The sequence below is a fragment of the Varanus komodoensis genome, unplaced genomic scaffold (genome assembly GCF_004798865.1).
Source record: "Varanus komodoensis strain SLA01 unplaced genomic scaffold, ASM479886v1 scaffold16, whole genome shotgun sequence".
Taxonomy (NCBI): domain Eukaryota; kingdom Metazoa; phylum Chordata; class Lepidosauria; order Squamata; family Varanidae; genus Varanus; species Varanus komodoensis.
Window position 1 is genome coordinate 16,737,576 of NW_025335468.1, and position 17,231 is coordinate 16,754,806.

The 17,231-nt window shown below is 40.3% G+C and overlaps 1 protein-coding gene across 3 annotated transcripts in view; it reads right to left on the reverse strand.

The window, feature by feature from the left end:
• The window catches only part of GALNT18 (polypeptide N-acetylgalactosaminyltransferase 18), a 332,287-nt gene that overhangs the window by 134,109 nt on the left and 180,947 nt on the right, over positions 1-17,231 (reverse strand). For all 3 annotated transcript variants that reach the window (XM_044425517.1, XM_044425516.1, XM_044425518.1), the window contains exon 3: positions 13,971-14,137. In XM_044425517.1, coding sequence (XP_044281452.1) covers positions 13,971-14,137 — 167 coding nt within the window. The remainder of the gene's footprint in view (positions 1-13,970; positions 14,138-17,231) is intronic.

Sequence of the window (17,231 nt, forward strand, 5' to 3'; positions counted from 1 at the left end):
GCCAGGCCTCTAAAATTCATTGGCTGGAGTTCACACATACAACACCTGGAAAAAAGACATGCTGTACATCGCGATCAGACAGCCTCTGTAGATGTTTTGCTTATTACCCGCATGGCCAGGGAAAGTTGTGGAAACCAGTTCACCTAGCCCTTCCTCCGTGCTCACCTATTTGTCATTCTGCTACTCAGACCTGGCAATGTCCTGTGCATTCCTTAGTACCAGCCTGCCATCCACACCCTTTCAAACACTTGTGTCAAGATTACTGGTGCAAAGGAGGACTTCAAGTGTGTTATGAGCTAGGGTTTTTCCCTTCACACATTCAAGGCCACAGACCTTTATTCTTTATTATCCAAAGTGTTTTCCAGAAGCACAAACAGCCAAAAGGAATCTTGGAGCATGGACAGCACAGTTTGTTGAACCCAGTCTAGTATTCGTTTCTAGGAACTCTCCTTAGGAGTATCCTTGGGCTCCATCCTTTTGGGAGGGGCTTTCTGAGAACAAGCATGCCCCCTCTCTTCATGCTGATCCTCTAACTGGTCCACTCTTCTCTGCTGATGTCACATCATGGGGTCAAGATCCGCACTTGCCTCATCTGCCTCTGAGAAACTCCCCTATTATTTATTTATTTATTAAAACATTTCTATGCTGCCCCATTCGCCGAAGCCTCGGGGCGGCTCACAACATAGGACCATATTCCAAGGTCCCTTCCAGGCCTCTTGGAAACTCCCCTACCTGTACACCTAGGTCATTCTCAGAGGCTGCCTGCCCACCTGGGGAGTCTGGCCTTGGGATAGGGGCTTCCACGTCTCTCTTCTCAACAACGGGAATGGGCCCACATCCCAAGTCCACCCTGCTCCTCCTTCCCCCTCCTCCAGATTACAATCAGCAGGCCTTGCGAATGCTCCAACTGCGTTTCTCACTCCCAAAAATAAATAATCTAATAAATCTCTCTATGATATCAAGACCACTGAACTTTGAAGAAAAGAAATGAAAAATTCATCCAGTCTCCTCTCCTCTTATGAACCCCCATGCAAGGAGTGCCCATGATGAAATTGTTAAAAACTGCCCCTGCTGTAACATTTTGTACCCATTAATTCAAAAGTGTGTTCCCAGTATTTTAAACATTAACTGAATCAATAAAAGTCTAATTTAACTTTTTCTGGCGCATTTCTTAATTTTTAATCTAGATCGGTTCAAACTGTAGCAGGTAAGTATGAATTGGTTCTTCTTTTTCTTTACAGCTAGCACTGGATCAGTTCAGACGCAATGCCAAATTTTGCACTCCATCTTCCCCTAGTCTGTGTAGGCTACAGAATTATAGCATCACTTTTTCTTTTGTTGCTTCAACAAACTTTTAAATAAATAAATAAATAAATAAATAAATAAATAAAGTTAAATAGTTACCACACAATCACTTGCATCATCCTACAAATTGAGCCAAGCTCCTGGGATTTGGGTCCACAGAAATATTTGGATGTGCCACACTGTGCCTTACGCAGCATGCTAGTTTTTCTGAAGTTCATTAAATGGCTATTATTTCACATCAATCATTATTTACAGAAGATTAAGCAATGCCTTGGAAGGGGCAACCGTACTGGTACAATACAAGTAGCATCATCTCATACGTTCATCTTCTATTGGAAAATATCCTAGGGGTTTTTTTTTTCTCATGGGCGAGAGTGAAAATCTCTTGATCTTCTTCTGCATTATGCTTCCCTTATTTTCTTCGTTTGATTATTAAAGGTGATGGCAGAAAAGTGGGTCTGACTGACTAAATGGCTCCAATTACATGCAGTAGCATAATCCTTGCTAAAACACCCAAGGACCACCTGAATTCTACTCTTCAATTTTAACTATACGTGATGTGCATGAAATCTTTTTCAGAAAACAACAGTGAAGAAATTATTCTATGACCACCACATTGTCAGAATCCCATTGACAGTACCAAGTTTCCCAATTTTCTTTTACCTTTCTGATGTTTTACCAGTAAATCACATTTTAGTGGCATATGCTAAGAAATTCAGCTTTCCCAGAAGGGCAACTCAGATGTTCTGATACATATTCCAGCTTTTTTTTTTTTTAATAAAGCTGTAGCCTAAATAAGCATGTAAATGTTTACATGCAAAGATGTGGATTCAGAGATTACTGGCATATACAAAACAAGCATATTTTGATTGTGCTTTCCATTAACCTACAGAATGACAATCGGTATAATCCTAACTGAAAATAAACAGAGAGCTCCTGCTGATTGTGTAGAGTTGCCAGCACCACCGAAAGCCAGCAGATCCATAAGCAACATCAGGAATTATTGGAAACACTCCCAAGAAGGGGCAGGTCAGCAGAGGTCCCTTCTCTGAACTTGGCTGACCTGTCCCATTCCAGAAATGGGCATTTCCATCCATTTCCCTTTGCTTAAGGATTAGCAGTGTCCTGTCATGTTATCAGTAAGTCCCACTAGTATGTAGGCAATGTAGGCTACAGCCCAAACAATATTCGTCTCACCTCCATGGATGTAAATTAGATATTAATAGACTACCATCATGCTAGGATTACTGGGCAGTATCTTGTGATGTTGTTCACTAGCAGAAATTATGTTACACTAGTGTAAGTGGCCTCCAGATCAACACCAATAGCATGAGCTTGCTCAACAAGTTTTCCAAGGCATCCCATTACACAAGAAAACAGCATTGCTCTTGCACTGGAGGTCCCTCATGCCAGCATAGCACAATTTCTGTTAGCAGGACGGCATACTGCTTACTACATGAACAGAGCTTTTGGTACTGTGAACAGGAAAATTGGTTCACACTGATTGTTTTCACCTGACATGATAACCGACCAAGTCATAGTCAACAATTGGTTGTGATGCTGTGAGACCTAGCATGAAGAAAACACCACAAAATAACCCATGGAGTGTTCTAGGATTTGTTATCTCCATGGGGGTTGACTTTCCTTCCAAAGCTGGACAATCAAGCCCTCCAGGGGTACAAACCCACAGCCAGGGAGTCACTCGACAAGAAGGGCAAGGAATCCCTTGCTGCATTTTCCTAGTTTTTCCTGGTCACTGCCAGGACCAGCACTTGGGGGGTGGGGGGGATGAGTGCTACTCTCTCCCTGCTGCCGTATGGGGCTGTTTTAGGCTCACTGCAGCTTTTGCCCTTGGGGACCCCAATTCCCATTTGAGCAGTCATGAGTTGCCCATCAAAGTGCCCTTGTGGGACTTTGAAGAAGCTCAGAAGAAATTTTCTGAATGATGGTTATTCTTTAAAAAATGTGGCCACACATGACAGAAAGAAATATTTTACAGATTATGCTCCCTTTGGTTGTTTGTTCATTTCATTTTTGTACCATCCAATAGCAGAAGCTCTCTGGGAGGTTAACAAAAATTAGAAAGACACACCCACAAAATTAATTGAAAAGAATGACAGTGTTTCAAACTGTCCAGGTGCCCTTGTTGCATGGTGCCTAGCAGAAGCAGGAAAACACCCCTCCCACGGACTTTTGCTTGACAGTTTGGCAAGCCATTTAGTCATGAGAAAGCCAAGCTGCAATGGATTCTCACCTAAGAAGGGGATTTGTCGGGGGCGGGGGTATTTTCCCAGCAATATCCTGAATCTTTGAAGTGCCCTGACTGTAATATCCATGGAGAAGCCACTTTTGCATTTTCTGTTATTTTCCAGGGTTTGGAGAAAGGATAAAAGTGCATCCCTTGCTTTTTAAAAAAGAGAAACCGAGTTTGCGAGTTCACTGAAATTGTCTGTCAAATTTAGGGTCTATTTAAAATGGATGGATTTGTGGGAATGGATTTGTACTGGATCGTACCTCTGAGTATATTCCTGTCCAAGTTTCTGAGCTCCCCTGTAAAATTATTATTAACTTTTTTAAGGACAAAAAGGTTAAGCTGCAGTGAGTCTTTGATCTACCAGCAGTACCTGCTTGGCTAGCAAAACCCAATGACCATGCTCTTTAAAATAATGTTAAAACGCATGAATAAAACAGAGATTTATGCCATCTGGAGCTAGTGAAAAATGTGCAGATCTGACTAATTTCTTGCAGTCCAAAGAAATTATTCCTTTGATTTAAGAAGCTAGAAATGTAGGAAAAGAGGGCTGAGTAACATAAAGCTGAATTCTGATATGTAAAATGCGTCTTTTAAGTAACCGCCTTGTTTTCAAAATTAAAACTTCATTTAGACATTTATCTGCAACTATTTTACAATCCTATAAACTACTGAATGCCAATCCTTTCTGAAATCTCAGTGAGTAATTTCTCTACCTGCTTTTCAATAACATTTTAAATATAATTGAGCTATTGCGCAGTAATCTGCAGCTGATTAAGCTCAGTTTGATACTTACGGATGAAATGGGAATATTATCCTAGAGTACTTTCCATTAGATAGAAAGCTTTCCACTGATTAGGCTATGTATCCAATTTATTATAACTCAAGCCCCATTCTCAATATGCTTGTTTTACAGCCATGAAATGAAGCTGAGTTTAATAAAACATTTCGTTAACTCAACCTCCCAGAGGTACTTTTAAAGGTGCCTTAAAAATAATCTTTACTTTTGTATGTTGGCCCAATTCTGAAAGACATTTCACCTTTCAACAGGACAGAAGCTAGAAAGGGGCTCATAAACAGAATGTAAATGGAGGGAACTTGTTTCAAGGTGAAACGGTACTTTGAGAAACACAAAAATTATCTACCATTTTCTCTGGTCCATAATAAAATGAAGCTTCAAGGGGGCAGGCAGGGATAGGCTAACTTCCGCTGAGTTAAGGCAGGGAGCCCCTGCCTCATAAGGCAGGAAGCCCCTGCCTCGACTTCTGGTGTGTTACTGCCTCTTGTCCTGCCCCATTATTCATCAGAGACCCACAGAAGCATGGAAATGTTCTGGCAGGACCTGCTTTCCTCCAGGATCCATTCACTCCTTGGGCACCCCTGTAGTAAAAAGTGGTGATTTAGCTATACGTTTTCTACCATCCAAAAGAATGTGACCAACACAACAGAGTCCTGGAGGAACTTCCTGGGTCTAACGAAGCTTCTGCTATAAGCATATCAAAAAAAAGGTAAAACATTGTTCCATTCAGGCGGATCAGTTTCTTGCATTCCAGCATGCTCATCAGCTTTGGTCCACTTTGGGCCATCTCAAATTGTCCGGAGGAAAGCTCATAAGCACCTGATTCAGGCTGTTCAAACATTGCCACCTGATGCCATTCATACCACACATGATATTAAATATATCTCTTGCAATAAGAAAGGTGTTTTTTTTTTCAAATTAAAATTAGGTACGGGGGAGTCTCTTTCAGATCAAAAAGAGCACAGTAGAACACGGAAGAAGAAGTATAACTCTTCCCTCCCTCCCGACAGCAGTTCTGTAAAATATTGCTCCCTGTGCTCTAAACAGCGATAGTAAAATGAGAGCTTTTTCACATTCCTATTCACAGGGCAGGGATTTGTTTCTTTGTTTTCAGGGTCAGGGCACTGCAAGGTTACCCTCACATGCAGCAGTATCCGTGAAAAAGACCTAGGTGTCTTTGTGGATCATGAGCTGAATATGAGCCAGCAGGAGAAAACAACAGGTAAGGAAGTTAATGCTTCTTGGGCTGCATTAAGCAGTGTCCAGATCATGGGAAACAGTAATTCTATTCTGTTGTGCACTTGTTAGTCTACATTTGGAGTACTGTGTCCAATTCTAAGTGTTTCATTTTAAGGACACTGATAAGTTGGAATGTAAGCCGCCCCGAGGCTTCGGCAAATGGGGCGGCATAAAAATGTTTTAATAAATAAAAATAAATAAAATGTATCCACAGAGGAAAAGCCAGGATGGTGAAGGGTCTGGAAACCAAGTCCTATGAGGAATGGTTGAATGAGCCTGATTGTTCATTGTGGAGAAGGTTAAGGAAAGACATGAGATTAGTCTTCAAATATCTGAAGGCCTGTCAGGCAGAAGATGCCACTGATTTGTTCTCTGTTGCTCCGGAGGGCAAGACAAGAACCAGTCTTTGGAGATTGCAGGCAAGCTGATTTTGGCTCAACTTTAGAAGAATTTCCTAACTGTGAGAAGCGGTACAGCAGTGGAACAGATTCCCTTGGGAGTGTGGGAGGCATTTAAGCAAAGGCCTTCTGTCAGCAATGCTGTTGCTACATTTTGCAGTTCTGAGCTTGTATGGAACAAGGGGCTCACGTCCAAGACCCCTTTCAGCTCTCCGAGTTCTGTTTAAAACCAGCTTGGACAGAACAGCCCTTCAAATAGATCATGCTTTCAAACTGAGGACTATCTTCCATAAAGTAAAATGCACAGCCACCCAAGGGCATGACAACATTATGATCCACACTACTGGAGTAACTCCTATTCTGTTGCATGCAATATACATAATGACCCTGTGATCTGAATTCAGGGTGATGTACAGATAGCCCGCCATGGAGCAGGATGCTGGACTTGATCCTGCTTTGGGATTCTATGATCTGAAACCAAAGAAGAAGGGGGTTTCAGTGGCTCTTCATATATGAAGGCCTCATTCCTGGCATTTATTCATTAGGCATATTTTCTAACAAAAATGATAACTGAAGACTAAAGGATAGCATCATTCTCTAGAATGTGATTTGACAGACCATAGACTTGACTGTACAAACATCTTTAAGCTTCCTCAAATTCAAGTCATAATACGATTAGGTATATGGTATTTTTTCAACTTCAAAAAGCACAGTGCAGTTTGTACATCATTTCCCCCTGCTTTTTTATTTTTCCAATTATTTCAACTACATGCAAATCTGTTGGTATTGTTACTGCTTGGAAAAGATTGTCTCAAATGTAAGATGCTATCTTTTGAAGCATTAAACAATGATTAGGCAGGCACTGGGCCAAAGAGCTGTGCAGCTTAAGAGCAATGGAGCCACGCAGCAGCTGGTACTAAGGAATCTTGAAAGAACTGATAACATTTTGTAATTCTGTCAAGATGGTCTCAGCTGACAATAGAAAAGAACAATGATTCATTTTGCCTTGTTTAGCATGCAGCAGAATTCCAAAGAGGAATGCCGGTAAGTAATTGGAGAATCTTGTGTATTGTAAACCAAGTTCTTTGTGAATTAGGAAAAATTCTACTTTAGCCTGAGATGTCTAGTCTGAAAACTTTTTTCATGCTGATATGTTCAAGATGAAAATAAATGAGAATTACAAGATCAAGCCATAAACATCTGACAAAAAAACCCTCATCAAACACCACATGCATTTTCATAGCTGAAGAAAACTCTTAAATACATCGGACATTTAAATGGTGAGGAAAAGGACAGCGTGAATGGACAGATACTGCAAAGGGACCATGGGGTTCTCCCAAGGATCTTAATGTTCCTTCACATCTGAAATTGTACACTCCCCTGAAGGCATAAAAGTGTTAATAATAAATACATATGTGTGCAAAATTGGTTCTAGGGAAATATTCAAACCCAGGATTGGGACAATCCTTTTGTGATCCATCTCTCCAGAATCTGCAAACTCACTGTTGTGCTCAGTCCAGTCCTACAAAGTGACCTGGCCAAGAAGACATCCAGAAACGCTGGTGGGTCCTGGCTGTGCAACTAACAACCCCCCCCCCCCGCCCGTTGAGAGTGGCTGCAGGACATGAACGATGGGAGCTGCAAGCAGGTGCGCCAGCCACACTTCCTGGTGACCAACCTTCTTCCCTGCTTGTTACTGCCAGCAGCAGCAGCAGTGGGCACGGAAGAATGCTGCTGTTTCTGCAGCACGTGGGGCTGGATTCCTGGTGAACACCTGCAAACGTTGGGCATGCTCACCAGGAACTCATATTCTGGGCCGCAGCAGAATGGACCAGAATCTGAGAAACCAAAACCAGGGGACGCAACAGATTTTCAACACAAAATGGATTGCTTGCACATCTATAGTTGTGATGGACAAATGAGATGGTAAAGCACAGAATGTACAGATTTGCCAAAAGAGTGTGAATTGCCAATGCCATCAAAAGCAAGCAGATGGGGTGACTGGGGGTCCAGAACCATTCAGAAATAAGAGTACACAAAGATTGAGGGGGGGGGAAGCAGCTTTATATTCTTTTTCTGGAATAAGGCAGGGACAAACCATCTCCCCTCTCCCTTAATGCAGAGCTGAAGTGGCCTGCTGTCCCGCTGCTTCTGAATGATTCCCTTTTACTGTTCCTGCCTCCTCCCTTTGTCATTTTGGGAGGGTCATGAAGGCAGCTTATACCAGTTCTTTCCAGATTTGGCAACTTCAGTAGTCGCTTTTCCAGTGTTTGGAATGTAAAGAATCTCTGTGTGTATGCACACACATGCACGCACAAATGCACACACACACACACGTGCATGCACGCACACACATGCAGCTTCAAGCAGAGTTCCTAGCAGCAAGCTCTTGAAGCCCATCATGTGCCCATCACCAATTAACCTGACAATCAAACGGAGGCTAATGCAAGCTATTTGACTGAATCATTTATGCTGGGGTAGGTCACCTGCTGTCCCATCAGCCCCACTGGCCTCTATCGCCAGTGTTCACAGGGCTGTAAACTAAAACATCAGATTGCCTTTCCCTGCTCCACAGCTATCAGCTCTGGGATTTCTAGTTCAGTTCACTGAACTGTAGCCTCCCTAGAAATAGGCACAGCTGGTGTTGTGGAATTAATTTTATCAGCTGACTGGCAAACTCCCTTCAGATTCCAGCTACAAGTATTGTTCAACAACTCTTGCAGAGCAGACAATATTTCTCCCAAGTGTTCTAGACTGAAGGTTGTCTACAGTATTCCATTTAAAGTATTATCTATTTTTTCATCTGCTTTTGTTGAGGTGTCAAACTCCAGGACACTCCAAAGACTCCAAAGAAAGTAGCTGTGCAGTCCCTAAGGTTGCGTGACTATGTCCCCTGAAACTTCCCACATCAGGAGGCCAGGGACACCTGCAAAAGCTTTGATTTTAGGCCACAGTAACTATTCCCTTAGGCTATGTTTTAGCTTAAACACTGAATGAATGCTTCCTCTCACATGAAAAGAATGTGAGAGTTTTTACATTGTATTGCATGGGTGGGGAACCTTCATATTCTGAATTGCATAATCCTGAATTTCAGCAAATTCACTATTCTTGTAGCTTGAGGGGTTCTACAAGAGATGCAGGTACACGAGGAGAAAGGATAGAAGGTTTTTTGATGGTGGAAGGGGAAGAATTGAGGAAGCAGCAACTGAGAATTGCAGTAAGGTGTGTGAGAGAAGTGTACATCAATGTGGGTGAACTCCACTCAGCTCAGTTTGGATTCTCCTGGTATTTACAACCATTCTGACTGAACAGTGGAGGTAGGAGACATATCCATGTTGTCTCTTAACTAGAATCTGAAGTTTAAAACTGAATGAAAAGCAGAACATTTGCAAGAAAGATTTAAGAGTACCGACCAATTCAGCAGAACAGAACCAAAACAGTCACTTTTGCTTTTATCAAAAAAGCCCTTCCTGTTCTTGGTATATTTCCAATTGGCTCTTAATTTTTAGTATTATTTTTATTATTTTGTTGGTTTGTCTGAACATTAATCAAAGCTCAAACAAAGCTATGCAAAGCTTTTCAAACACTTTTTTTTTGAAGATTTCAAATTATTATTTACTTCCTGAGTTTGTGGTGTGGTACACAGTTCAGGGAAATAGCCTGGAGAGCTGAGAAGGCTACCATTCTGGCTTCTCTAAGCTTGGAAAAGTCATTTTACTGTGATAAATCTTAAATATGGTTATTGAAAACTAGCTTCATAAACTATGACTTGAGAGCAAGTTTGTTTCTTCTAACCAAACATAAGATTAACCAGAGTTTGTCTCAGCAGGGACAACATAGCAAGTTGTGGTCAATACGAAACAGAAGTGAAAACTTCTGAATATGGGTGTAAAAGCCTTCCCACAGCTGTGCCACAAAAGAGAGGGAAGCTGAGGTCATTCCCATCATGCTAAGCTTAGCTTTAAGTCTAAACCAGTTCCCTGGGAAGGGATTCTTCCTAAGTTTTTAGTTCATTTGGGTTGCAGCTCCTCTCAGTTGGGCTAAGAAGAAATCATTTGAGCTGAGAATGAAAATACACTGCAGGAAAAAGGAAATGAAAAAAATAAGATAAAATGAAAACTAAAAACAGCAGTAGTGATGCTATCAGAAGACATTTTTATCCTGGAATTATTTTTACTTAATGGGGCTTAGCCTGTAAACTCTGTGGGTTTCATCTCAAGTGATATATTTTGAATTGGGGTATCCGTCGAAAGATGAGTGCTAAGAATCCTCCTGATTGACCAGGGTATTACTGAGAGTGACATATAATCAGAATCTTGCCATAAATTTAGCTAGATTTTTGACACAAAATGTACAACACTGGTGGATTAAAGGGTAAAAATGCATACAAGGCTTTTAAAACAGGGATGAAACATTTTCATTGCAAATTATGCTTATGAAAATACACAAGGAAAAGCTGACAGGTGAAATGCTTACATAAAGCAACCTAAATTGCTTCATTAAACTAGAAGATCTAAGCATTTGTAAATGTTAAATTTACTTTGCACTATTCAAAAGGCAAAAATACAGTGACATCTTCAGTTTCCCCACTTCAAACATTTGTGTGTCTGGGTGTGTTTGGAAAAGAAAAGCTTTGCAGGATATTAACTGGGGGCTTATAAACTATAATTAGAAACCTGGAAAATCTGTACTGGGGTTTAGCAAAATTCATAGATAATTTGCTTGACATATGCTGACATGCATGAATAAACTACTGCTGGTTATATTTCTCAAGATAAATGTAAAGAAATTGGATTTATACATAGCCCTACTGCCAGTTTTAGACAGAATTTCAAAATAGCATTAAATAATAAGTTTATCCATCAGCTAGTATTTAACAGTGGTGGCTTCTTAAAAGTCACATAAGACAAGATTTTGGTCCAATGGACATTCTGCCTTAAATTCTTTGGCAGCACTGTCCTAGACACAATTCATCTCGATGACACCTCCACCTTCCTTCTTCATGCAACCAGGCAGTCTAAATGCAGGGTGAGAGGACCATGGAAGAAATCCCCTCCCCCCAATATTCTTTCCGACATGCTTAAAATGCTTGTAAATACAGCATTCTTTCAATGCAACATGAGTACACAGGTAAGGAATATGATTTCCCAACTAATTTTGTTTTTCAGTTTCAAAAATAATTTTTAAATGTGACAAGAGCTACAAGTGTGATTATAGTGTATAGAAGACGCAACGCTCGGTTGAATGTTATTGGCTAATAGTGGTTTTAGTAGTATTGAGATAAATGCTGGAGGCATTCAGTGTTCAACGCAAACATTGTCAGAGCAAAAACTCCCACCAGAAGGCATGGAAATTGAATTTTGCAGCTGCACTGCACAAAATAATCCCCCCTCCTCCCTTGACAAGTACTTTTATGCTGTGCACTGGCCCTTGCTATTTTAAAGGAGGCCACCCGCAACACAAATCGCATCCTTCTCCCTCTGTCGGTGCTACTTTGAAAGAAGGGATGTATTTGGCACCGGTGTGAATTTCTCTTCCAAGTGAGATAGGGGTAGAACAGTTTCCACTGGGAGGGACCATGACATGTGAACTTGTCCTGCCTGCATCTGCTATTCCAGAGCCTGATTGGTTTCCGCTGCAGCAGGAAGATACATTTGGAAAAAAGATTCACTCAGCCTAAAAGGATGGCACTAACTTCAGTTGTAGTTGAAAGCAAACATGGGATAAATAAAGTATCTAGATAACCATGGATTTGCATAAATAAATATCAGCACTTGTACTTACTCCAAGATGTAGTGTAATAAAAGGAACCATTCAATGAAAAATCTCTGTTCATACTTCTTGAGCCTACAGAAGCATGAAAACCAAACTGATGTTTGCAATGCATTGTCCAAATATTATTTGTTTATTATTAACTTTTAATGTCTCTAATTTTGAGCAGTTAATTTTAGAAAAAATAATTTGTGTAGCAGCCTTAACAGAGCAGGGCAAATGCTTCAAAATTAAGACCTCTGATATGTAATGGATCTTACTGTACTATGGTTACCTAATATAAAACAAAGTCTTTGAAAAGAAAAAGAAAAAAAAAAGAACAGGGGCAATGAATGCTTAATGGTAAAGTGATCCACTGATGAAGTGGAAAACTGGAGAGGAACAACTGAAACAATAGAGTAAACTGTATTTGGCAAATTTTTGCAATTAAAAACACATCTTCATTCTTGGAATGGTTTTTGATTAAATATCTTTTTCAGTCAGTCTAGTTTTCTGCAGTGTAGGATAAATGGATGAAAACACACACACATCAATCCTGGATGCCATCTTTTCCTAGACTAGACCTTTAAAGAAAGCTTGCCCAAAGTTGGGTGAAAAAGAACTTTTTCAGGGGCTTTAGATCTGAAGTAAGCTCATTCTCTTTGTGTGTGTGCATCTCTGTGTGTATTGCATATGTGTGGACATGCATTTGCCAATGTCCGGATTTCAAGATTAAATACAGCAGCGACCAAAAAGCATGTTGCAGGAGGTTTATTTCCATGACACCATTTTCTCGTGCACATTTGATGCACATCATTCTATCAATTGAATGGGATCCAATGTCAAGCTCATTGAAATGTAATATTTCCCCCCTGATTAAGTCCCCTGATTACTTAGCTTCTTGCACTCAGTTGCATTTGCTTAAATCCTGTGAAGGGCTTCAAGCAGGGATGGGCATCATACAGCCCTCAGGCTCCATGTACTCCGTGGACTTGTGCATGTGAGTGTGTGTGCGCACACGTGTGCACCCAGTGCCACTGCTGCCAGCTGTGATGCTCACTCTGTAGTGGTGGGGGGCAGGAACAGCACAAAAATCTCAGTGGTTTTACTATAAAACAAAGCATGTGAGGAGTGTACATCATGCTTTTAGCAAAGCCACCTGTGGGTTTCTCGATCACACTGCATTGCTAAATTTCAGTTGCAATGGCAAATTTCAGGGGTGCAATGGCAAGGACAGGGGGTGACCTCCAGGGAGTTTTGAGAAGGGAACTGGCCCCCAGACTCCCATAACTGCCTGGCTTAAAGAAAACAAGGGCAGAGAAGAAACAAAAGCTAAAAAGAGATCCTATAACATCTCTTTCAGTCAAAGAGTCATAGAAGAGAGCCTGAGATGAACATCTAAGCAAAGAAGTATTCACATTTTAAACACAACTGAGTAGGCAGAGGTGAACTAAAGTATTTAGATAGGTATTTATATCCCACTTCTTCAAACTAGAAAGTCCCCAGAGTAGCTTATAAACAAGTTTAAGGAATCAGATAAAAAAACCAGTAATGAACAATAACATCAGAGCAAGAAAAGTTGGTAAGAGCTTAAAAACCCAAGTCAGAAGGTTTAGAAAGATCTAGAATGTTAGCGTATTTATTTTAAAAGTCTTCGGCTGGCTCTAAAAAGACATAAAATGCTGAACTTTCCTGGGCAGGTACCACAATAGATAAGTGTCTATCTCTGATCACCAGCTGAAGAAGATATTAATATTCAGGAAGATCCTTACATTTTTACCTTGTATATGATATCTATCACAGAAAGAATAAATCTATATAAAACATATGTCATTAATTTGGCAGCTTAAACTTAGATGCACAGTTGCAGTAGAGTATATCTTTGAATGCAAGAAGGGAAGGCAAAGTGTATGGGCAAACTATGTCCAAAACGACCGAAGTCCTAAGATAATGATATTTTCAGGTGAAGGTATAAAAGGGGATCAAGGTTGGCCTTCTTGTGAACTTGCTATACCTCTGCTCTTCCTAATACCTCCTGCATGGCAACTAAAGTGAGACTGAATAGGAAACTATACAATACTTCTAATAGATACCCATCCTCAAGTGCTGAGTCTCCAACACTGTCAGCAGAAATTGGTTGCAAATACAAAATAGTCACAGCAGAGTCAAATATAAAGACGGCAACTGAACACAGAATGAAGTAATATCTTTGATGTATATTACTTACCATTGTTACTGTTGTCATCCACTAAAATAATCTCTTTAAGCAAATGAGTGGGAGTCCTGTCAATAGCAGAATGAATGGAACGAAGTATCACTGAGAGTGCTTCATTCACAAATATGAAAACTATGCTGACCTCAGGAAGACTGTCTGGAAATGTGAGGTTCTTGCACCTTTGAGGAAAAGAAGGGAGGGGAAAAGAATCTACTGTAAATTTCTCAAATGCGGCTTACTTATGTAAAGTAGAGAGAACCATAGTAACTTTTTTCTGAGTCTTTTGTCAATACCACTCCTTTTAACTATAGAACTGATTCATACTAAGCTTGGAATTATATGGAATTTCTGAAATTCTGCTGCAAATTGGCTTCCTTGAATAATTCTGTTCAACACACCAAGCTACAGTAGCCCACCAGATCTTACCGATAGTTTTCATTGCACATATAGTTCAAGACTTGAGAAAGGAAAAAGAAATGCTTGTCAGTAAGCAAACAATTTCCATGCAATCTGGTGCCATGCTCAAATTGTGTCAAAGCTTCGCTTACTCCCAAAAATATTTAAATTATGGCTAAGTTTAATGATAAGTTTAAAGCAGGTGTTTCATGTTTTATGACTTGTTGTGAACTTCCCAGAGAGCTTCAGCTATTGGGTTGTGAAGAATTGAAATAAATAATTGGGTTGTGAAGAAATGAAATAAATAATTATAATGGCACACTTGTTTCATACTACTTTCATTCTGAAGAGTTATAGCAATAAAGGATAGAAAGCATATACTTCTTTCAGTATCCCTTAGTGTATTGAGAAGCTGGAGCTACAGTGTTTCAAAACAAGAAGAAAGAATACGAAGGTTAAAGTATGAATCATCTGAAGTGACCTTATGTTTTTAAAGAATTAGCAAAAGATTGTTTATTCAACCTGGCTAAGATATATTTTGAGCATGACTCTAATTTACACAATCCTTTTTTTTTTTTTTTTTTGCTGTTATGCCCAATTATTTCAAAGATACTTGCTCTCATGCAACATGACAACCAGCCTGTGGATCACCTGAACTGTTTCTTAACTGAGTGTGTTGAATACCTCAGTGTGCTATTATTTGTGCAAGAAGAATGGATGGAGGAGAAATTTCCTTGGATCCCATTTTAATATGAACTGATGCAATTTGCACATCCTAAATTAACATGCAAACCAGAATGCAATTATTCTTCAGTTTTTGTACTTCTCTGAATTATTCAGTATAGCTTCCCCAAACAAAAACATATGTACATTATGGGGAAAACTACGCAGAAAAATTCATGCAATAAGAAAAATGCATTCAAAAATGCAAATGTTTCCTGCATCTTTCCTAGTGTACATTTTATACACATTTCTTCCATAGTATGCATTTAGTTCACATTTCTCCTCAAAATATTTTGTAGAGTCTCTTAATGAACGTCTTACATGCATTTTCCCTAATCTGTGCACTTTGCATCTTTGAAAATGTTAAAATTAAAACAAATGGATCCAAACAACCTTTGGGAGGAAGTATAAAAGATGTCTAAAACAAGAAAGGGGTTGAATAACTATGTTTATCCAGAGCCTCTACAATACGTTTCCATTATTTGTTCATATTAACATCTAAAAAGCAAGTTCCATTGCTACCGGTCAAGCTGTGCTAGAATTCATAAACTAATGTGCACAGCAAAAGAAACTGTTGTCATGGTCACCAGAAAAGTACATGTAGTACGTCTGAAAGTACACTGCCAACGTTCTGTTTCATATGCAGAAGACTGCAAAGAGGAAGGTGCACCATAATTCTTTCAGAAAACACTCAAAAGTCAAAATTGTTCAGAACGGACACAAAGGAGGGAAGCTGTTGCTGTTGTCTTTCTTTATTGATAATGGATAGAGTTTGGTAAACAGATATATAGGTCACTTACTATTTACCATTCATAATCTGTTCTTCAAAGAAATTGAATTACATTTTGCCTTTCTTTAGAAAGCTGCTTCCCACAGAAGTCTCCAAACAGTTCAGGGTGCAGCGTGCAATCTGCTATTTGGTGACAACTCAATAGTGCCACATCCTCCAGAGAAGTGGCCCCTTTAAGATACACAAAAACCTCTGTTTGTGCTTCAGTATGGGCTTTTGATAGCAGGTGCTGCTGTGATAAATAATACGAGGCAGAAAGGCTGCACGCTTTCACCCATTCACTGTTACTTCTCGACTGGTGCTCACAGCTAAAAGTTCTAAGAGATCATTGCTGGTAAGTGAGTTAGCAGATTTCTGAGGAGAAGCCAATCCTGCCCAGCAGATGCTGATTTCTCCATTCTCAGCGGGATGATGTATCTACTTCAAATTGCTGTCTGAACTTTTAAGGAGGTTTCCATACTGCTGAATCTTATTCCCACCAAATATATAGCTCCGTTAAAGTTCAGATGAAAGCCTGGAGTGTTCACATGACTCCAGTCCTCCGTCAGCTTCACTGGCTCCCCATTGAAGCCCAGGCCCAATTCAAGGTGTTGGTGATGACCTATAAAGCCCTTAACGGCTTGGGTCCTGATTACCTAAAGGAGCACTTACGTCCATATGTGCCTGCCCGCCCGCCCCTTGAGGTCAGCGGGAAAGGCCCTTCTCCGGGAACCCTCCGTGAAGGATATTAGGAGGGGGAGTACCTGGAGGAGGGCCTTCTCTGTGGTGGCGCCCCACTTATGGAATGCGCTCCCCAGAGAGGTCTGCCTAGCGTTGTTTTTCGGCACCAGGCCAAGACCTTTTTATTTAAACGTCATTTTAATTGCTAATATTATTTATTGATTTTACATCTTTGGCCAGGACATCTCCAATTATATTGTTTTTATATTGTTATTATGTTGTTATTTATTTATTGTTGTGAGCCGCCCCGAGGCTTCGGCAAATGGAGCAGCATAGAAGCTTCCTAAATAAATAAATAAATAAATACGCTTCCCCATTGACATTGTAGCCACCAATGATCTTGCCATCTTCTGTAAGCTCCCTCCCAGAGAGCTTTGGCTATGGGCAGTAACGGAATGAAATGAATAAGTAAGCTTGACTGTGCCCCAGCGTCTCTTGGCATCTCTTGTTCATTCAAACCAACTGGCCGATTCAGCCCTGGAAATACAATCAGAGCTACTGTCATGTGCAAGGTACTGCAACAGAGCATGCCAAAATGGGCAACGGTTCCAAGGCTTCATAGAACACAGGATACCTTCCTTGTATTCCAAGTGGCTGGCAAATTCAAGTATGTTAATGAACTTCCAGCCTCTGTCCTGTTTGCT